This window comes from Protopterus annectens, chromosome 13.part0 (genome assembly GCF_019279795.1).
Source record: "Protopterus annectens isolate FY-2018-M chromosome 13.part0, PAN1.0, whole genome shotgun sequence".
Lineage (NCBI taxonomy): Eukaryota > Metazoa > Chordata > Ceratodontiformes > Protopteridae > Protopterus > Protopterus annectens.
The window spans coordinates 1,236,681,986-1,236,706,495 of NC_056747.1; the positions used below are offsets into that span (position 1 = coordinate 1,236,681,986).

The window sequence follows — 24,510 nt, forward strand, 5'->3', positions numbered from 1 at the left end:
CCCTGCTACACACTGAACAATTACCACAAATGTGTGTCCCCACTATGTCTTTTGATCCCACTTTAATGGCATCCCCACTCAACAACTCCTTCAAATTACTATATCTGCCATATGAAAAAGTAATGTGTTTAGGAAAAAGACATCCAATTGAGACATCATCACATATCACATACCAAAGACGTCTTACTATATTTTTCCAAAGTGTTGGAAAACGGGGAGAATCTAGTAACAAAAAAAAATGTCTCCTTTCCATCTTCAAAACTTGTTCTATCCATGGTGTTTTTGTGGTCCCAAACTGATGAAGCCTGAAAATACACACACACACACACACACACACACACACACACACACACACACACACATGCACACACATGCACACACATGCTTACACACAGATACATATACATGCATACACACACTAGGTGTTCCAGAGAAGGGGTACTATCTGAGACACATACTCGTCCCTCCAACCAGTCCTTTACATCCCAGGCAAGGTTTAAGTCTTTCAACTGAGTAGTTCTGATGGCATGTGTTTTGCAGATATGCAAAAGGTCCATCAGAGTGGGATCCAGGGATACCTAGTATGCGAAGCATAGATTTCCCCTCAACAATCTGTAGGAGACAGAGCATAGGGATAGGGGTTTGAGGTGATCCACACATGACATGTTGTTTACTTCCTGTATTTTTTTGTGAGAAACATCTGTGGCCATTTCATTTGTTGCACAAGCCTAGTCAGGTACATACTCAGGGGGGCATAGTGTTCAATAATGGTCATAATGAGGGCCAAATACAACGGAATAATGGCTTCCTTTGACCAGGATGCCATACCCTTGTTTATAAGTTGAGCAACATAGAATGATTTCTTTATTACCTTAGAAACATGTTGGTCAAAAGCTAGGTTGCTGTCTACATACATCCCCAAATCCCTTACTAATGTGTCTGCTCTCATGGGTGTGTTGTCAATGACGTAGATTCCTGGAGTAGCTGGCTTCGCAAAGGGTACTATTATGCATTTCTTAGCATTGGGTTTTAAATCATGATTCTGGCACCAGTTATTTCTCTGTGTTAACCCTTCAAGGAGGTTTTTAGCCTCCTGGGGAGATTCTATGACTGCTCCTAGTTTGCAGTCATCAGCAAACTTGGTCAGCCAGAGGCCCTTAATTTTGGCTTTGATGTCTAAGAAGCAGATGCCAAAAAAAGAGTGGAAGCAGCACGGAACCTTGAGGGACTCCACTTCTGATTGGTCTCTTTGTGGAAGTGGACTCCCCTATCCTAACTTCTTGGGTTCTATCTGAGAGCCAGATGGCTGTCCAATGTCTAATTCCATGAGTTTGTTTACAATGCCTGAGTGGGGTATTGTGTCAAATGCCTTGGCCAGATCAGGGTAGGCAGTGTGGGGGGTAGCCCCCCACATTTTGCAAATAGTTTTTACTGAATATATATATATATATATATATATATATATTTTTTTTTTTTTTTAATGGATACACCTTCATATAAGAGTGAGTACACTACAATTATGTGGGGGGCTGTGCCCCCCACACCTCCCCTTACTTAATATTCTCATTCCAGGGTCACACTGCAGTGGGGCAGGGACTATATTTAATTTTCAACTAAATGAAATTCAACCAAATGAGCTTTCAGTGATGTGTGCTGCCTGAAATCATTCTCGACCAAATGTGAGTCGACCAAATGAAGTAGACCCATAAACATAGATATATATATATATATATATATATATATATATATATATATATATATATATATATATGTATTTATATTATTGGTTATATATTGGTCATACTTTTAACACTGTATACTTTTAATTGTTGTACTATTTGTTTGAAACATTAATAATGACGTAACTGCATACTGACCCAATTCATGGCTAAAAAGGGTCTGTGGATCAGTCCGCCAGCCTACTGAAGGGTTGCTAAAAAACACAAGATACAATATAGTTGATTATTCAGAGCTGAGGCTCTTATAGATGTGTTTGTGCAGTTGACATTATGCAGGACGTTATTCTGCAAGTAAAGAAGATTGGACAGCACGGGCAAACTATATGCCTATCATAACTTATGCAACATGCATAACAACAGTGTTACCTGTTCGAGTGCTTATTCTGCAGGGAATGAGACTGAGGAAAGGCCCTATAAAGCATTTTTAGCAGGGATGTCTGCAGTCATTGGATTTACCATGCACATCTTCATTCCAGAAAGATGTGTTTCTGTTATGAGACACTAACAAATACTATGTTTGTTGTTGTTGTTGTTTATCTTATTGGCTTTTCCCGGTTAGGGGTCGCCACAGCGGAACTCCGGTCTGCTAAAGATTGGCAGTCGATTTTTATGGTGCCGAGTTGCCAGCCCGATGCCCAACCTTCAGCGAAGGCATGCCCATTTACGCATGTCTTTCGAAGGCCACTCGACTGTGGGGAGGACATGCACGAACAATACTACAAATGTCTAAATCCTTTGCACCTATTGGATTATATATGGGATGCTTTCTAGTGCATTTACAGAAAGGCACATAGTGCTAGATTAAGTATTTCTACATGCTACAGCCTGACTAAAACTATATGTTCCCAAATAAAGCCTCACACTGTGGTGAAATACCAAGTCCCTGCTGAAGCTCTGCCCCCTCCCCCCAAAAAAACAGAAGCACACAATCAGAGCTATTGTAACCTCTCTTCAAGTAACCCCTCTAATGCTATACTGGCTGATTTCTGACACCCTGCAGAACATTAAAATACTGAGTATCAGTATTACATCTGGGATTTACAGCTATTGTTTTGTCTGTTAATAGACGTATCTACTATGTACCTGGACAACACCAAGTCCAATCGCTGCTGCTCCGATCCAAACCATGTTTTTCTTTAGTAATTTTACAATCTCTGGCAAGCACCCCTAAAGAGGAAAAGATATTGAATGCAGCAACAGTGTTAGTGTCGTATTTAAGTAACTCTCTAACAAAGGCAGAATTGTTATAACAACAGTGCATATAATACAGCCGGAAAAGTTAATCAAGAGGGTTTAAAAGTAAACTTTAAAATGTATTCACCATAATGTCGTACTACATGTAGTACTACTATTAAGGCAATGTAGTACTACTATTAAGGCAGTTTTAAATGCACTCTTTATAGAGAACATAAGCTATAAACAAGCACAAATATATTTCATATCAGCAAACATCAAAAAGGCATACTTTTGTCTCTGTCCTGCCTTACTGTAAACATATTACTTATCCATTAGAGAAAATCTCAGTACTGTCATTTCATTTAAAAGAAAAAAGACATAAGCCCGGGGAAAAAAAATCGCTCACTTAAAAATGACATCTTACATCCAACCTAGATAAAACAAAGTGACTTGCAATGTATGTCAAGAGTTCTTGTTAAAATTCATAGCAGTTAAAGTTATGGCCCTGTAGGTTGCCAGTGTTTCATTTCAAGTGTCTTACTTGCTCATTTATTTCTATATCTTCCTTGTCCCTTTACTGTCTGTACCATAACTGAGAAACAGACTTCAGAATTACCTTCTCTGATGTCAGCAGAAAGCTCAATCATGTCATGCTTAATAGAATGGTGTGTAACAGAAAACAGCTTGAGTTACACTCAGCTTATTTGGGAACCTATCAGTTCCATGAAAGAACACTTAACCGAAGACTAGATCACCAAGACCACATCACTTGACAGAGCAGATCTTCAACAATGCTAAGTATAAGTAGTGCGGAATGGGATATATTCCCGTTTCCACAATGTGGTGTGATCTCATAGTTGATATATTTAAGTGGGGGGGTGCAGGGGAGCTTGCCCCCCTGCTATATACATGTTTCTTTTTGTTTTTTTTTTTTATTTTATTGCAGAAACAGGAATACATTACGTTCCGTAGTACTTATACTTACCTTTGTCGGTGATGTGTTGTGTGTTGTGTTGGCGATGTGGTCTTGGTGATCTGGTCTTCAGGTAAGTATTCTGTCATGGATCTGATATGGATCCACTTATTTTACTCATGCTAACCACTGAAATAAAAGTGGGACAAAAATGGTTTTACAAAGTTCAAGACAACAAAACTATATATATATATATATATATATATATATATATATATATATATATATGGTTTACTATTAAAATGTCGAACGGCACTACTATAGTCGAACACGGAAGTTCGAAAATAGTAATGTCGACGTCAAAAAAATCAATCTAGGAATGGTTTTAACATGGGTCAAGGTAGGTGTTCAGTATTATTCAGAACTACAAACATCTCCCCTACCTCGACCCATGTTAAAACACAGTCCTAGATTGTTTTTTTGTCGTCGACATTACTATTTTCGAACTTCCGTGTTCGACTATAGTACAGTCAATGTAGTGCCGTTTGACATTTCAATAGTAAACCTATATATATATATATATATATATATATATATATATATATATATATATATATATATATATATATATGTTGGTATTACATTTCCAGGGGCAGCTTCTTCATTGGAATGGTTCCAACTACATTTTCCCAAATAGTTTGGGCATGGCTGCAAGCCAAGCATTTCCTGACACTTGTGGAATGGGCAAAAAGCTGTTTTCATCCCAAAGGGAAAGTGACTCCATAGTAACCATAGCTCTCAACTTTATATCTCCAAAATATGAAACATTACTTGTAATGTGGAACAAATCAGCAAAATGTGGACTACTTATTAACAACTGCAACTAAGAAGCTGACAGCATGGTTAAAATGTATTACTTTATAATTACAAAATTTTCTTTTGATGAATTAATGTAACTCAATAGTATTTAGCATGGAGATTTGAAAAAAAAAATGTTCCTAGTAATGAATGTCTGACAGATCCTTTCAACACAGAACAGAGTGGAATATAGAATTTTTAAGACTCTAAATGAGGAACATTCTTGGTAATGATGTACAGTTGAGAAGTATGGTAGTAGCGTATGTTTTCATATTTTATGCTACTAGTGTGTGCCATGGGTACAAGCTAAAGATTTACTAGTTGATGCAATGCTTAAATTGTCTAGCACATGCCATATCAAACCTGTCCTGCTTCTTTTTTGCCAGTAGCTGCACTATGTGCTGAAATTGTCCTTCTTTGCTGTTGCCTGCCAGGGGGTATGGGCTGCTTATTAAAGATTTCGTACCATTAAGGATATTTGATTTTCTGACTATGATAGAACAGACTATACTGACACATATACTCTATGATCACCTTTTTGGTCAGAAAGCCACATCCTCCCTCATGTGGACTATGCTAGCCTCTTGGATAACATTATGACTAAATTAGGCAGGTGGGGGGAAAATCTATGCCTTACATACAGTCTCTATTGATGTTTATATGTCCACCCATTGATACTAGATAAATCTGTTGTGCAGTAGCAAGAAATTATGCTGCTGAATTACTGTCTAGGCTGCCTGCCACTGAAGTCCCCCTACATACAAGACACCCCTCCCATGAGGCTAGAGCTATTACAAATGGAAAGTGTAACCTGACCTTTTTTAACATTTAACAAACCACAGCTATCAGAAGGAACTCAGTTATTCACATAGTTTTATTTATTTATGTATGTATGCAGAATGCAGACCTCTAGATACTGGTAACCCCCATATTTTGCAAGCCAGGAACACATAGCAGTATCAGGCTTTGGGTGATATAGAGCACATACATTGGAGGTTGTTATATAATGTCTAAGTATAGGACTTAACATTGTTATCTCTGTGAAATATTAAAAAAAAATCAAAGCACAGAAACAAAATCTCAGCAACTGTTTTTGCAGTCAAATGGTAACCAGCACACATTCAATATGTCATGGGTGCCATAAACCCCAGAAATGAAAGACATTCACTTAGTGATGAGGAATATGACCCCACATAGGAGAGGGGGAACACATTAGGGCAAGGTCTGCTAGATGGTCAGACTGAAAAGAGCCATTAAGGCCATGTTGGACTAGTCTACTCACCTGTTAACAAACAATAAATACATTTTAAGCATTGAAACTTAAAATTGCTGAGAATGAAGATCGCCCCTCAAAGGTGGGTGCAGGACTACTAACTGGGCAGCTAACTGAATTCTGCTTTGAAGTTGCTGAGAAAGAAGGAGAATATATGGAGGACTGGACATTTCTGGTGAAGGTAGTAATGCATGAGATGGACCATCTGAGCTCAGGCCAGATATGCATATCCAGAAGCTGACACTAGAATGGGAGAATACAATCCTGTATGAAAGTTTGCTAAATGAGGCCCAGCTATTTCTTTTACTTTCTAATCTCAAAAGCATGCAATATGCTGCAAGAAATATTCTTTATTCCTCAACATACTATACCATTGACAACATTAAATGACCTTCAAAATCTTTTATGTGGTACTGAAACATACATCTAGCAGAAATAATCAACCTTCCCCTCAGAAGACAAGGTTCCATTTAAAACATTTTAACACAAAGTGCTGCGGAGAGTCAAATACCCTGCTTATTCGATTCTTCCTCTTAGAAGCACAGCTGATGGACCTTATCGAGAGATTACAACTACCCTAAAATACTCAAAGAGAAATCCTTGTACCAGCACCTGTGCTTAGGAAATCATTGAATATATTATCTGACTTACATTTTGATTGATGTTACTAGATGACAGATCTGTAGACCCACAGGTTTCTTTCTCCACCTTGCAGCAGGAATCAGGTACAGAGCCATTTTTGCCCCAGCCATGGCTAGAGAACCAGTCAGTGTAGCTATCAACTCCACAGCAGTGGAACTGGTGATCACAGAAACAATCAAAAGGAATAAAATTTAAGTGAGACCCAACTGTAAAATATAGGTACATTACATGATTTGCAAAACGAGGCAGTAAAGAATACTTTATTTCAGATTTCTGAAAACACATTTTTAGAATGTTATCTGAAGCTTACAAAATTAACTCAGATGATGAGAAGACTTATGGTATGGCATACAAATGACTAAGTACACTTCTGTCCCTCTTCTTCCAGAAGTGAACAAAGGAGGGGAAGTAGCATTATTATATGTAATGTCTGTTGACCCGTTTCAGGAGCAGAGTCAAGTAAGGAAGAGATGTACTGAATGCCGTCATAATGAATGGAGTAAAGTGTATGTAGCTTGTGTAAAAGTACTTCCCAGTCTAACTTAATAGTCACTGAAGCTTAGTTCTGTTCAACAGACCAGTATTGGAGATACTGGCACAGTGTGTATACATTTGCTTTAAAATACAACAACCAGCATTGCTAATATGAGCCCATGAAATTATCCTTCCACATCTAATACTTGATCACAGCTATTTAAGCATTCCTAACTGCTAGATGAAGCTATGAATATTGACTGTTCAGTTTTTGTCTTTTATTAAATGTAATCAAACCTCATCTTGAATATCATCCACAATTTCTCTTGTCTTGGGACTGTACTTGTCAATTCCTTTCAGCGCTTGTTTTCTGATGATGTTCTCAATCTGTCAGAAAAAAATAGGCATTAATTTTTCTCCATGACAACAGTGAAACTAGCTGCAAACCTGTGTGTTATGACATCATATAAATTCAGTAAAGCATGGCAATGTGGTAACGTCATAACACAAATTTAAATTAACAATACTGCAGAGCAACCTGCAGCCTAGTGTTTCATATATTAATTTATCCAAAACATGTTCAAAAAGGACTTTCAAAATTCATTTAACTGAACCCTCTAGTTACATATTTATACTTTATTTTGTTCCCTACTCTACTGTACATTACCTGGTGCCTTTTACTTTCTCCTGTCTCGAGTTCAGTCTTTGCTGACACTGTCTAGATGATGGTAACAGCCTTCCCCCTTCCATGTTTGTTACAAAACAGGCAAAGTAAGCTAGCAATACATTTTTTCGTAAAACATTTAGAAAATCTGTATTAAGCAGAGTTAAGTGTAATTTTTTTATTAGTTAGTTTCAAGGTCTTGGGTAGTGAGGATACTCTAAGCTGGCCACTTATGAAGGATAGAAGATTCACCATGTAGGAGGACTGCACATTTTGTCAACATTTTAACTGCTGTTTAAATAAAGACTGATTGGAAATTAAAATGTTATTGTTTAAAAATGAATCTGTCGCTTTTAATAAATTTTTCAGCATGTAAAATGTATGAATGTAAAACATATGAACTGTGCATAATATGTAATTTATTTCAGTGGAAATGCAGCAGAGCTGTTAAAGTTTGAAACTGGTTTCTCAGATGTGCACATATTTACAGTGCCTAAAGCTCAATACAAGTCGAAGGATGCATTATTTTATTTAATCTATATCTCACTCAAGAATCATGTAGCTATGTAATCAATACACTTTGCATTCAATGTTAAAGCCAAATAGGAACAGAACTTGGGACTCATTTTAAGCCAAAACAGCAGCTGTTGAGTTCAGTCTTTGCCTTGAGTTTGAAATATGCACACTGGGTGTCAGCACTGGAAGAGAAGCTCAAGCCTGGAATTCTTTGCCTGTGAGAGTGTGCAACTACTGTTTGCACTAACACATTAGAGGTAGACAGAATTCAATGCAGTCATTAATTACTAGTGGTGATAGGATCAGATAATGTATTAGACAAAAGTCTTCTATATAACATATGTTTGTTAAAACCTATTGCAAGTGTACAGCTGCTTTTATACTTACATTTAAAAAGTAATTTCTTAATTGTTTTGCAAAGAAAATAGCTTATTTTTTATTTTAAATAAAGACTTTTGTTAATCTAGATTTAAAAGCGTGAGGTCGGTGATCTATTTATTACAATAACGTTATGGGTGTGGAACAGGATAGATTTCAACTGCTGCTATTCTCCTTTTGAAGAATGACTGATTAAAGCTATTGTTACAATACATCTCCTAATTGCTTGCTTATTTTAAGGTTAAATGGTAATGTGGCCTTCATGTGCCAGATGACCTTGCTGGTGGCAGCATATTGTTGTGACATTAGAGAAAGAGTGTTGGTATTTCAGAGAGCATTAGCCTTGTGTGGGGGTGGGGGGGTCAGTATAAAGTTTATTTGGCTGTGATAGATGCTGGCTGTTGACTAAGACAGCAATGCACATTTTCCATATGCTCTGAAGGCAAAACACCCATGGAATATTTCATTGCAGACATGGAAACACTGTCTGGATAAGAAACTCACTCAAAGTTACACAGAAGAAAAATAGAGACTGAGGGAATCAAACCACAGACTACAGGATGGAGCATGTTAGTGGCTTATACCATTCATTCTCTGCACTAAACTTCCAAAATGCTAGAAAACATTTACTACCTACTTTGGATGCTTTCAGACAGCTGAAATACTATAAAAAGTATTTTTGTTTCAGAATATTTGCTGAACAATGTCATCTCTTTTGAGAAAAGAAAATAATGTTTGGCTGTAAGAAAACAAACACCATCAAAGTGGCGGTTCAATGGCTTTTGTTATGACAAATATAACAAAACACTTCAATGTGCTCATAGCTGGCCTTAGGCATAGGCCAACTAGGTGGTCGCCTAGGGTGTCGCTCTAGCAGGGATGTTTTTCCAGTATTTATTTGATGTAGATAGACCAGGATGGGGGCAGCAAGTGTGTGGGGGGGGGTGTCTAGGGCACCAGTTGACCTAAGGCCGGTCCTGAATGTGCTGTTCAGGCTCAATCTGTAAACAGCTATTCCTGCAGCATATACTTGAAACTGCAGTGTAGACTGCTGTCCAAACATTCACAAAGCACTTCATGAGAAAAACTCAGTTTAGGGTTAGGACAGGTTCTGGCATAATTCTAACAAAGGAAATACTGTAACTGTTCACTTCCCCTGTTATCTATTACTGCTTGAAATTCTACCCAAATGTTAAGAATTTCTGCTAGATCATCCCCAAAATGAGACAGTACAGCTATGTAAGGTACTAATCATAACAGAAGATCTTTGATGTGAGATTGCACCATTGCAGCAGAAAGCTACAGATCTCCATCCTTGTCACTGAATATGATTTATTTAGTGTTTTTTCTACTAATTCACATTGTGTTGTTGATGTGTATAGTTACAATCCACTCTGCTACAGGCCCCATGAAGGCTCAGTGTCTCTCCAACCTAACACCACTCTTAAGTATTCAACTCCGGTACCACCTTTAACATTCCTATAAGAAAAGTGCAGTCCGGGTCTGAACTGTCTGCAGACAGCTACAGTTAACTTTGAACCTAACACCACTCTTAAGTATTCAACTCCAGTACCACCTTTAACATTCCTATAAGAAAAGTGCAGTCCGGGTCTGAACTGTCTGCAATCAGCTACAGTTAACTTTGAACCTAACACCACTCTTAAGTATTCAACTCCGGTACCACCTTTAACATTCCAATAAGAAAAGTGCAGTCCGGGTCTGAACTGTCTGCAAACAGCTACAGTTAACTTTGAACCTAACACCACTCTTAAGTATTCAACTCCGGTACCAACTTTAACATTCCTATAAAAAAAGTGCAGTCCGGGTCTGAACTGTCTGCAAACAGCTACAGTTAACTTTGAACCTAACACCACTCTTAAGTATTCAACTCCGGTACCACCTTTAACATTCCTATAAGAAAAGTGCAGTCCGGGTCTGAACTGTCTGCAAACAGCTACAGTTAACTTTGAGTATGTGTCTAACTGTTTGAGCCAATCTTCATTTTCCCCTGGAGAGCACTGTGCTTTGGCTGTAAGCAGCCCCCCCCACCACCACCACCACCACCACTTATTCCCTTCTGTTAGCAAATAGTATCAATAACTGATCAATACTGTGTGTTTGTTTATTTAAACTATACCACAGTAGCCTACTGATACAAGGTTATCTTGGTTTTCCACCTGAGAAATTAAGACAAGACTTACAGTTTCAGAGCAGTCCTTGGTCAATTGTGATTGTTCTTAACACATACTTGTCTTGCTTTGGCTCATTAGCAGCAGTACAAAGAACTGCCTGCTCACACCCTTGTTCTCCCTCCCTTCCCTGTTTATTACCTTAAGACAATCCCAGAGTTAATAAATATTACCTGTGGCAGGCACCATTTGTAAAACTACAATCCACTCTGCTACAGGCCCCATGAAGGCTCAGTGTCTCTCCAGTAAGTGTTTTACAACTGTAAATGCCTATTTATGTTGAATTGTATTAGACATTTTACAACTGTATATGTTTATGTTGAATTTCAAGCCTGTACTCCAATCTGCTTACTTACACTATGAGACTATTTACCCCACTCATAGGACCAAAAACTGGGACTGGGTTAGCCCCGCTCCGCTTCGCCCTCGCTATGCTCGGGCTCGCTTCGCTCCCCTCCCGGGCCCCCTTATCCCACCCACCCCCACTGTGTCTACATTTATAGCCACTAGGCCACACCCCTACTTCCTCTCCAACCTACACAACTTCCTCTCCAATTTCCTCCCCCCCACCACTTTACTGTTTAACCACTACTATTCCTCTGAAGCACATTGACCCCACCCATTGATGACATATAACATGTCTATAAATAATTATAAACTCCTTCCTCTTATCTTACCACTCCTAATTCTGCCATACTTTCTTACTAGCTATGAAAATCTCACATTCGTAGGTTTCTCTTATCCAAAATGCCAAACCAAGACCCCCTACCTCCACTGATCATGGAACTTGCCCACTACTACACTACCCCAAAATTATAAATTCCAACCACTTGCTTCTAAAAAAACACTCCAATCAACACCAAAATCCAAATATGAACTAAAACTACTATTCAAAGTTATTAGACTACTAGCGTATCTAAGAAAAACATAACCAAAGATGGGGACATCCATCCTAATCCAGGCCCAACCTTAACTCAAAATCCTACCAGCCCACCACTCTCCCACCGACTGGTCAACTCCTCCTAATATGCCACTTAAACATTAGAAGCCTAAACAATAAGATACATAGCCTGCATGCTGTACTAGCCACATACCTCCCCAACATAATGTGTCTATCTGAAACATGGCTCCCCCGATCCACCACAGACAATGAGATCCTGCCTCCTGGTTACAATATACTTAGGGCAGATAGAGTAAAGAAAAGAGGAGGTGGAATAGCCGTCTTATATAATAGCACACTTAACATCATAACTAACCCTATACAACCACCCCAGGTCTCTAACGCTGAAATACTAGCTCTAACAATTCTACTAAATAATCATAAGGGCATGAACCTAATTGTCACCTATATTCCCCTGGGAACAATGTAGAAACACTAGAGGTCATTCTACATTGGATAGCCAACAACTACCCTCAAGAAACCATTGTCCTGGGCGATGTTAATATTGACTGGAACCAATGCACAGCACAGTCCAACCCCATCCCTGTTAACCTACATGGATTCTCTCAGATAATATCATCTACCACACGTACAGGTAACAATAACCAAAAAGAGAGTATACTAGACTGGATACTCACCAACAGTCATCCCCAGAACTATATGTCTGGAACTCTCCCTAATGATCTTAGTGATCACCTGCTCACATACATCATGAAAGACAAAATTAATTGTACAAGCTTACCTATTTATAGGTCTATCAGATCCAAGAAAAACTCTGACCCAACTAAATTTCAACTTGAACTCAAATCATGTAACTGGACAAAACTAAAGTTTCTTCCCCTTGATGAGGCAGTGTCATCATTTAACAATTCATTCCTTACTATACTTGAATCGCATGTCCCTAAACGCTCAATAAGAATTAAAACTCAACTAGCACCCTGGCTAACAACAGACACCAAAACCAAAATAACAACTAGAGACAAAGCGTGGGATAAATGGCGCACTACCAAACTACCCCTAGATCGTATCAAATTCCAACAACTTAGAAATGAGACTAAAAAAGCCATCATACTAGATAAGAAAAATTACTTCTACAATCTGCAACATAAACATCAGAATAACCCTCAAAAGTACTGGGCAGGCATAAATAAACTTCTCCAACCAGGCAAATCCACTACTCCGACCCCAGGAACATTATCTGACAAGAGCCAAGAAGATATAGCCAATTCATTCAATACTTTCTTCACAGAAACCATCCAATCATTAGCTAACCAACTTTCTCCTCCCCACACTTCTATAAACACTATACCCAACTCACCAATCTCTTTTAACTTCCAGCCAGTGTCCACATCCTTTATCAGATCCCTTTTGAAAAAACTGAAGCCAACCACCCTTTCAGACGATCTTCTGCCGGCTGAATACCTGCAAATTGCTGCAGATGTCGTAGCCTACCCTATCTCAATCCTAATTAACAGAACCATAACTGAGGCCTCAATCCCCTCAATTTGGAAAATATCCTATGTTATTCCACTCCACAAAGGAGGTTCATCCACAGAACTATCCAACTATAGACCTATAGCCATACTATCACCACTTGCCAAAATTATGGAAAAGTGCATGCACAACCAACTAATGCTCTATCTAACCCAAAATAAACTACTCACAGACTCTCAACATGGATTCAGACCCCATCATAGTACAACCACTGCCCTCCTCTCTTTTACTGAAAACATTAATCTTAACCGGAATAATAAAAAATATCCTCCACTCTCTTCCTGGACCTATCGAAAGCCTTCGATATGGTAAACCATCAGTTACTTCTATATACTTTAAAAACCCTGTATCTAGATACTCCAGCCCTTGACTGGTTTCAAGCTTACCTCACTGGGAGACAACAAGCAGTAATGTGGCAAAACAAGCTCTCCTGCCTACTACCAAATACCATAGGAGTTCCTCAAGGTTCCATATTAGGACCTCTCCTCTTTTCAGTCTTCATAAACGACATCCAAACAGTCATCCCTGAAGCCACCTGCATTCAATATGCAGATGGCTCGACTATAATATGTTCCAATGCCTCTCTTGAAAATCTACTAACTACCACCCAACATAGCTTCACCAAAATCGAAAACTGGCTTACCAACCATCTCCTGATCTTAAATCCAAACAAAACCAAGTTACTTCTCTTCTACCCAACCAATAGATCTCCGACTGAAAACTTCACTATAAAATCCAATAATGGGACCATCATCTCCCCAGACACCTATACAAAGCTATTAGGAGTAAACATTGACAATAAACTCAGATTTGATATACATATCAACCAAGCCATTAAGTCAGTCAACAAGAAACTTGGGACCCTATACAGAATTAAAGCCTTCCTTACCCCGAATGCCAGGGCAGCCACAGCCCGTTCACACCTTCTCTCTACCCTACTATATGCCTCTCCTGTCCTCACTCACCTTAACAAATCTGATCTGGCCAAGCTCTCATCCTGCTATAATCACATTGCCAGGTTCGTTACAGGCCTACCCTACAGAACACACCACTGTACTAACCTGAAAAAGCTTGGATGGATAGAATTTCCACACCTTCTTCACCAGTCCCAACTCATAGAGGCCTTCAAAATCCTTAAACAACCTGAGAATACCCCAGCACTAAAAAACGTAATGACTCCCTACTCCAATCTAAGCTGCCTTCGCTAAGCAAACAGACTCCTTGTCCAAACAACTAAATCTCTCAACCTAGGTGGTGACACGCTATTTGCCAACGCCACTGGTAAAATATGGAACTCTCTCCCAAATAACATCACGCTTGCAACTTCTCTAAGTCAATTCAAAAATAGTCTAAAACTCCACTTCAAGTCACACTGGCTATGTCCTTGCTCAAACCCAGACTAGCTCTGTGCCATTAACTAAAACATAAACAACTAGCTAAGATGATAAGTACTTTGTATACTGTGATAAAGAAATATGTATCCTGTCTAACTCTATGTCATTATACTGCCTACCATCCTTGCTAATATGTTATTAATGTTACATTTGTAGTAATCTCAGAAATAGTAATGGCAGTCTTGTACTTGTATGTAAATAGCCTATGTTTTTGTTAAGTTCTTTCAGCTCATTTACTGTACCTAATTATCAATGTAACTCTGTTGGAGCTTTTCTCCCCGGGCCTCCGCTGAAAAAGGACATGTATCCAGTCGGACCATCCCGGTTAACAAATGTAAAATAAACAATAAATAAATAAATAAAATATCGTTCGCTAGTTCAATTCACACAATACATTTATTTTTAGTAATGAAATACATATTTGGTATATAGACATACCTGTGGTGGAAGGACAAAGTAGTTCACAATGCACAAAAAAAACTGATAGGCCAGGTAAGAAGGACAGAGACAATAAAGTGGACTGTTGAAGATAAGGAAGACATAACATATTGTTACTATTATGCAGGGAGCACATAATTTCCAAACAAAGAATATGCAGTGAGAGTAAGAGAGATTATAGGAAAGAAAACACTTGCACAAGAAAAACTGTCAAAAGCTACAGATAAAAATGTAATCACTTAATAAAACAGCTCAAAAAACATTATGCACATGAAGAAACACTGGAACGCTTAGGAAACAAAGTGGCACAGGAAGTGAGAGAAAGATAAAGAATAAAGTGCTTTTTGAAAGGTATAAAAAAGAAACAGACATGGGAAAGAAAAAGAGATCTGATATGGTGTAATATTTATGCAGAGAAGAAAGTTAAACTAATTAATGCAAAAATGGACTAGTGGATGCACAGACAGAGGAGTAGGAAGTGGAGTGGGATGCATTTAAAAAGGATATGTCACATGACAATGTCCTGAAGCCTTCTGTAGGAGATGAAAGCATAGTTAGAGCTGTACTGCAAGAGAAGGAGCAGGAATCCACTGGCAAATCTGACATGGGAAATGTTGTGGCAAGATGGGTCAATGGGGTCCCCATATGGAAGAGCAATAGATGACGCAAGATGAATCTGAAGAGGATATGTCACAGGACAATGTTCTGGAACCTTCTGTAGAAGACTCTTAGGAAAAAGAGAGCAAAGAAGATGCTCTCAGGCTAGAAGAAAATGAGCTAAGAAAAGACCTGCTTGATTTAACAGAGATGGATAGACATATTAAGATAGATACAAGACACATGCAACAACTGGACCACCCACAGAGATGCCTAACTAAAATTAGACAAGGCTTAAACAACATGTCCTACATGGAGCGATTCAAAGCCTGTCACTATACTCTGTATCCTACAGACTGCTAAGACGTGACCTGTGTCTGGCATACAAGACATCTAGCGACCCATTACTGATGGACTTGCTGCACATCAGCATCAGGAATACTCAGTCTAGGGATCTAAGCCTATTCTGTAACATCAACAGAATGGTTTGGAGGTCCAGGTATATCTTGCAGAGGATACCGCTGCTCTTGAACAGACTCCCCAGCCACATAAAAAATATATCCCTGTCCATATTCAACAAGCTCAGCTTGACTCTAAGGATGGAAAACAGGAAAATTTATTCCAGTACTGCCACATATACTATTAATGGACATACATAGCTTCTAAATACTTTATCCCATGGATGGATCCCCTGAAATTATCTATGGTATGATCCCAGTTACTCTCATTAGGGGTAATATATAATATTATGGAAACTGCCTAGGCTTGAAATGGCCCACAAGGGCAGCTAGCCTAGTACTTACATATAAATCTATGAACCTATGAGAAATAGATTACAGAAAGTAAATAAACCTAAAATGTTAGAAGATTGGTAAAACAGCTGAACTTGGTAATAGGGACTATTAAGAGAAGTCTGTGTGATATAACAGAAATAAATTGACTTTATTACTGTGCAACTAAACTAATAATCGATAAACTGTTTCCAAAAAGTTGCAGAGTAACAAATGAAAGTAAGGGAACAAGCTGAATGCCACCATGGAAGTATCAAACACTAAACTATAGAGCAAATAAGATAAGTATCACTACTAGAATACAGAAAGTGGAAGAGATCATCAAAAATCCTTAGAAAGATGGATGTGGTAAAAGCTATGCACAGTATTAAAACAAGCCAAGATTTATCACAATCTATTTCCAATAATAACACAAGCAAAAATACTTAGAAGGTATGCAGATAAATACAAATGAAAAGTGCAAAGTAAGCAACTCATTGACAATCAAAAATATTTTTTATAGAGAATTAAAATACAAATCAAAAAGAATACTACCAAAAAATAAGAAATAAATATTTTTTTGAGATATATTTACGAAGACCCTGTTGAACATAACAAATACTTCAAATGTGTAGGAGAATTAAATGGAACGGTAGGAGCTGTAATGTAGAGGATATAACATAGGACTAAGTAACAGCCAGAGACATTGACAAGAAGATTTAAGAAATGGAAACTGGGAACAGATGCAGTACTTAATTCCTGGTAAAGGTATTAACATGGCTACCCAAAGATTTAGCCTGAGTAAGAATTAGCTATATGCACACTGAAACAGTCAACATCCTGGTTCACAACTGAAAAAAATTATAGCCCTCATTAAGAATGAACCTGCATGCCGTCCTAAGAACAATAGACTAATAACCTGCCTTTTGACAATATATAAATTATATACTAGAATTTATGCAGCAAGAGTTCATAGCCATGTGGCAAAATCAGTCATGGCAATAGAATGAAAAGGATCATCTCTACTTGACTCCAAGTAGACTATTCTCTATCTGTTAAACCTAGCACTTGCTCCTACAGTACACTTATTTGATACGGCACTCTTGTCATAGAGATAGACCCCAAAAGGCAAACCCCCCCATTTCGTCACCACACCCCCCCGGAATCCTCTCTCAACATAGGACTGGCAAGACCAATGATGCCACAATACAGAGATAAGATGATCAGCTTTAACAATTGGCTTAAGTACTGGTGTCATTCAAAGGGGATCAGTGTCTGTCTGCCTGGGACACATGCTGGACAAACGCACATGCGCGGCAGGGACTTGCACTGTCACCTGTCCTGGGATTCCGGATATTGGCAAGGCTCTTGCCACCCCCATAGTTTAGGCAGGCTCAAATTCTAAAACCACCACCTACCCCACCTAGAAAAAAAAAAAAAAAAGGTAAAACTCAATATGAAATTCTATGCTCTCAAAAAGTCTAAATCTCAGAAGCCTTCTTGAGTATGGAGAACATATGGTCTGTGCTGTGACATCTGTGCTGTCAAGGCTCCTCTGTTCAAGGCCCCAACTATCACCCTTTACCTCATATCATTTAACCCATTTCAAAATCCGGGACAATACTAAGAAGGAGGAGGGGAGGGGTGCATCAAGGACACATTCACACCACCCACAGTAGCCTGGCGGCGCTGGGAGCATATCGGACCATCCAGGTGCAATTAACCATAGGCAAGACTGCTCTGCAAATTGTGCAAGATGTGTCTCAGGCCGCCAGGAACCTCATGGCCTTCCTGGCCTTCCTGCAAACACTAGAGATGGATTCCACCAAACAAAACACCATCATACTAGAGTGACTTCAATAATATAATATAGGAGGTGACACTACTCCAAAACCAAACACCTGGGAACAAAGTTCCTGGAATTCATAAACTCAAATGCCGAGGAACAACTGCTCACCATCCCACAGAGGGTATACTTGATGTGATCTCATCATCAACAACATAGAGCACAATGTTAGCACAGGAAGTATACCACAACTGGTGAGATCAGATCACAAACCAATCCTGGGCTGATCATTCATTCCACTAATCTGTGAAAAAAAGTCCTCACCAGTAAAGAGAACTTCTAGAAAGACACTCTCACAAAGCCTAAAGAAGGTCTAAAAGTCTCCCAAGACTAGTGTGAAGAAATGAGGGCCACGACCAAAAACCCGTGAACAGCTTACAAAGCACTTGGGAATGCACCAAATGGCAATCACCAGCAAAGGCAAGACTGGGCAAAACCAAGACTCCCAAGACCAAGGAGTAAACAAAGTCTGGTGGTAAAACAAAGCAAACAAAGCCTACCTACAACCTAGGAACCTAACACAAGAAAAGACTAAAATCCTTAAAACTATAAGACAAACTAAAAGGTCTCATAAATAAACTAAGAAAAAAAAACAAATCATCAAAATAAAAAATCAGAGAAAATAACTAAAATATTTAAAACAATCAAACCTACTCAAAAGACAATATGTTAGAAACGGGAGGAAACTCCAGTGAAACCTCAGAATGCTACAGAAAGATATCTCCCCTGCACGATCCCTACGGGCATTGACAGAGATAACCTACAAACATCTCCTCCCCCAACATCTCCAATATCTATACCAAGCGATTGCTATACCAAATAACAATGCCCCCCAAATGGGACAATGCTCTGCAAAGCAAAAAACACAGCAAAGCAAAACCCTGCATCCAGTTCCCGGCCCCGTGTGCTCCGCGACTCAAATAGGGAATTAAACCCAGCACCATAGGACTGTTTTAATCAAAATTTACAAGTGGAACCTCACCTGCCCAGGGGTAGGCGCCTGCAACTGTGGTCCCCTCACAAAGCGGTGCCTCCACCGACATGGGAGACCCTGACCCCATTAGCTTTGAATGCCTTATCTGCAAAGCCATGGAAAGGGATCCAATGGGCCTTGTAAATAAAGAACATAAGGGAATTTGCAGACTGCAGACTGACTTTTAGCCAGTTTGTCAAGAGCGAAGATGAGGAATTTTTAAACTTGGTTGACTTTTTTTTTAAAAACAGTCACCATTGATGAGGAAAGGGTTTTGCAGTCCATACATACACCTGCGATCTTAATAAGGCCCCCATACATATACATTGGGGTCGGGTGAGCTTGAAAAACTCATCAGCTTAAATCAGATGGTTACAAGATGGATGGCAAACAAACTGGCTGAGGGTGACCACCAGGGGCTCAGTCCTGGGCCCCTGCCATGTTCAACTCAAAGCCTGTCACAAGTGGTCCAAAACGGGGAGTAGTAGTCCCTGGGCCCGCATTTTCTGACTACTTGCCAAACACAAGCAAACACAGGAGTTTCCCTGACACAAGTTTGCAGATGACTGCAAACTAGAAAGCGGATAACTGGTGCCAGAGCCGCAGCCGGGCCCATTCGGATGTATCTGACCCGACACTTGCAGCAGCTGGAGGAGCCAAAGTTTCAAAATCTGTCCTATGCTGCCGACTGAAAAAGAACTCCAGCTTATTCAAACACATTTGCTTGCTCAGAGGTGACCCGCTGGCCTTGTTCAAGAGAAATCTTGACCAATGGATGGGAGATCGAGATATACCCCAGGGATTACTCAGTGTCACTGCTTTCGACAGAGACACACAAAATAATTATAACAGAAAGTCAAATGGAACAAAGGATAATCTATTTTTAAATAAAACCATAATAGAGAGCTGTAAAAAGAGAAGTGATTTAATTATTACATAAATAGGTTACAAAAAAGCATTAAGCAGCATTCCACATTTATGGATAATGAAATGTTTACTGATGTACAAGATACACCCTGCATTAATCAATTACATTGCTGTGACTACAAAACAGTGGCAAACCACTTTGCTGCTAAGCCATGACAGAGAGCAAATTATTATCCTAGGAATAAAAACTCAAAAAGGGATTTTCCAGGGTGATTTTGTGTCACCACTGTTGTTTTGTCTTGCCCTTAACCCATTGAACTGTATACTTAATAGATTAAGCTATAGTTTCAGTTTAACTTCCAGAAACCAAGTTAAAAGACATCTAATCTACTTTTTGTGGATGATTTAAAATTGTATAGTTCATCAGATTAGTTTATGAAAGCACAACTAAAGGATGGAGATCTGTAGCTTTCTGCTGCAGTATGTGATCTCACATCACGTGCTCCCAGCTTAACAGGTTTGATGACTCCTTGTGCGATGCTTGGCAGTGTGATGTACAAACATAAATCATACACACACACCTCAACATACACACACAGGGACTATGTTCATACATCGAATAACAATTTCAGTGAAAGGCTTATCAGCGAACATTAAACAGCAAACGTTAAAATCACCGAACAGGCTTATCTTTGAAAAATAATTCATTGAATAGCCAGTTGACCAACATAGCAAAAGGTAATAAAAATGCCTTATCAACCAAGGTGGGAGGCTCTGCCACCCCCCAACTATATATACCAACTCTGAGATAGCACTACAGTGGGGAATAAGGCAAATTTATAAAAGGGTTTCTTTAGTTTACCTTATGCATCACAGTACTTCCTGGTTGTTGGCCAACTACGGCCATTCAATAGTTTTCTGCTTGTACTATGTATAGTAGCCTTAACTGGGCAGCTCTGAAATACCCCTTCACATTGGGTAAACCCAATCTGCCCTGTTCCACTGTAAGAATCAACTTATCCCACTTGACTTTTGCTGTCTTCCCGATGCACTGTCGGAGATGCTGGATGGGCAGATTGATGTGACGAGGGAGATTATTTTTCTGAGCTATGATACAGAATCAGAATTGCCTAGATATGGTAAGGTCTTGCTGTCTTTAATTATGGTGGCTGCCAAAAAAGCAGTTACTAGAAAATCAAAATCTAAACCAACTACATTAGAAGTAGTGAATATAGTAACTGAGAGAAAACAACTGGAATTGAGATCTTTAGAAAAGGGTAGGAGCAAACTACATAGGAAAAAATGGGAATTGTGAGAACAGTACATACAGGGAGAAATAAGGTTTAAAAGAAGGCAGGACTTAAATGAACTCTGTAATGTTTCAATGAAAATGACTGGGTAGATTATAAGTGATGTATAATGTTTGCAACTGGGAGTGTGTCAGTATGGTTTGTGATGTAAAATGCTTGCAACTAGGATCGTGTCGGTGTGGTTTATTTTCATTTATATAAATTTATGATTGCCTATGTCATAAATGATGCCTTAGTAAAGATTTTTCTTGTTTAAAAAAGGGGGCAGGAATTGAATTATTTCTGTGATGTTTCTTAGGTGATATGATATATAGCAATATATGTGAAGCATAATCTTTATTAATTTCAACTTGTTAATGCAGTCTGATTGCTTTTATATAAATGTAAATGTGCCTATGTCACAAGTGATAATTCAATAAAGGTGTTTAGAAATAAAATAACTATGGCCATTCAATTAAATATTTTTTGAAGATAAGCATGTTTGGTGATTTCAATTTTCGCAGTTTAATGTTCGCTGATAAAGCACTCAGGTCTTAACCATAAGAAAGTCGACGTTTTGAAAGTTCAAAATGAAGTAGACCCGTATAGATATACTTACACACACACACACACACACACACACACACACACACACACACACACACACACACACACACACACACACACACACACACACACACACACGTGTGGCAGTGGTACCGCAGGTAGTACACATCTTTGGTGCAGAAGGCTGTATGTGGGCTCTAATCCTACACCAGGGGGATCAGTTGCTAACATTGCAGTGCTGTACTCCTGAGTGTGCTGTCTTTCAGATGAGATGTTATATTGAGGCTCCACTTGCTTGAGTTGGCAGCAGCTCAGGAGGACATGAAAGATCCCACATCACCTATCAAAAAGAATAAGGAAAGTTCCCTGATGCCCTGGTCAGATTTCCCCTAATATTATAATACCACCTTTGGTATCCCCTGAAAAAGAGGCTACTAGCCTGGTGGGACTAAACCTGTCGACAAAGGATAAATAAAATAAAAAGCTTGAACACTTTGAAAAAAAAAAGTTGAATCACAAAATATGAAAAAAAAACCAAGCAAAAAGAAAATGTATTGGTTGCAGATGTGTAAGTCCCCTTACCCTCACTCCCCCTGCTGCCTATATACCAGCTCTGAGACAGCACTTCAATGAGAAAGGGGCAGAGGTCGCAGATGGGTAAGTCCCCTTACCCTCACACCCCCTGCTACCTATATACCAGCTCTGGGACAGCACTTCAATGAGAGAGGGGCAGAGATTGCAGATGGGTAAGTCCCCTTACCCTCACACCCCTGCTACCTATATACCAGCTCTGAGACAGCACTTCAATGAGAAAGGGGCAGAGGTTGCAGATGGGTAAGTCCCCTTACCCTCACACCCCCTGCTACCTATATACCAGCTCTGAATCAGCACTTCAACAAGAAAGGGGCAGAGGTTGCAGATGGGTAAGTCCCCTTAACCTCAAACCCCCTGCTACCTATATACCAGCTCTGAGACAGCACTTCAATGAGAGAGGGGCAGAGGTTGCAGATAGGCAAGTCCCCTTACACCCCTGCTACTACCCCCTGCTACCTATATACCAGCTCTGAGACAGCACTTCAATGAGAAAGGGGCAGAGGTTGCAGATGGGTAAGTCCCCTTACCCTCACACCCCCTGCTACCTATATACCAGCTCTGGGACAGCACTTCAATGAGAAAGGGGCAGAGATTGCAGATGGGTAAGTCCCCTTACCCTCACACCCCTGCTACCTATATACCAGCTCTGACACAGCACTTCAATGAGAGAGGGGCACAGGTTGCAGATGGGTAAGTCCCTTTACCCTCACACCCCCTGCTACCTATATACCAGCTCTGAGACAGCACTTCAATGAGAGAGGGGCAGAGGATGCAGATGGGTAAGTCCCTTTACCCTCACACCCTCTGCTGCCTATATACCAGCTCTGAGACAGCACTTCAATGAGAAAGGGGCAGAGGTCGCAGATGGGTAAGTCCCCTTACCCTCACACCCCTGCTACCTATATACCAGCTCTGAGACAGCACTTCAATGAGAAAGGGGCAGAGGTCGCAGATGGGTAAGTCCCCTTACCCTCACACCCCCTGCTACCTATATACCAGCTCTGAGACAGCACTTCAATAAGAAAGGGGCAGAGGTTGCAGATGGGTAAGTCCCTTTGCCCTCACCCCCCCCTGCTACCTATATACCAGCTCTGACACAGCACTTCAATGAGAAAGGGGCAGAGGATGCAGATGGGTAAGTCCCCTTACCCTCACCCCCCCTGCTACCTATATACCACCTCTGAGACAGCACTTCAATGAGAGAGGGGCAGAGGATGCAGATGGGTAAGTCCCCTTACCCTCACACCCCCTGCTACCTATATACCAGTGTTGAGACAGCACTTCAATGAGAAAGGGGTAGAGGTTGCAGATGGGTAAGTCCCCTTACCCTCACACCCCCTGCAACCTATATACCAGCTCTGAGACAGCACTTCAATGAGAGAGGGGCAGAGGATGCAGATGGGTAAGTCCCCTTACCCTCACACCCCCTGCTACCTATATACCAGCTCTGAATCAGCACTTCAACAAGAAAGGGGCAGAGGTTGCAGATGGGTAAGTCCCCTTAACCTCAAACCCCCTGCTACCTATATACCAGCTCTGAGACAGCACTTCAATGAGAGAGGGGCAGAGGTTGCAGATAGGTAAGTCCCCTTACCCTCACACCCCCTGCTACTACCCCCTGCTACCTATATACCAGCTCTGAGACAGCACTTCAATGAGAAAGGGGCAGAGGTTGCAGATGGGTAAGTCCCCTTACCCTCACACCCCCTGCTACCTATATACCAGCTCTGACACAGCACTTCAATGAGAGAGGGGCACAGGTTCCAGATGGGTAAGTCCCTTTACCCTCACACTCCCTGCTACCTATATACCAGCTCTGAGACAGCACTTCAATGAGAGAGGGGCAGAGGATGCAGATGGGTAAGTCCCCTTACCCTCACACCCTCTGATACCTATATACCAGCTCTGAGACAGCACTT

General features: G+C 40.0%; 1 protein-coding gene across 1 annotated transcript in view; it reads right to left on the bottom strand.

Moving 5' to 3' along the window:
• LOC122788223 (CD63 antigen-like) overlaps positions 1-24,510 on the bottom strand; it is a 397,284-nt gene that overhangs the window by 29,816 nt on the left and 342,958 nt on the right. Inside the window, exons 5-7 of the mRNA XM_044055242.1 lie at positions 7,373-7,462; positions 6,611-6,757; positions 2,823-2,906 (exon numbers count right to left, since the gene is read on the bottom strand). Coding sequence (XP_043911177.1) covers positions 2,823-2,906; positions 6,611-6,757; positions 7,373-7,462 — 321 coding nt within the window. The remainder of the gene's footprint in view (positions 1-2,822; positions 2,907-6,610; positions 6,758-7,372; positions 7,463-24,510) is intronic.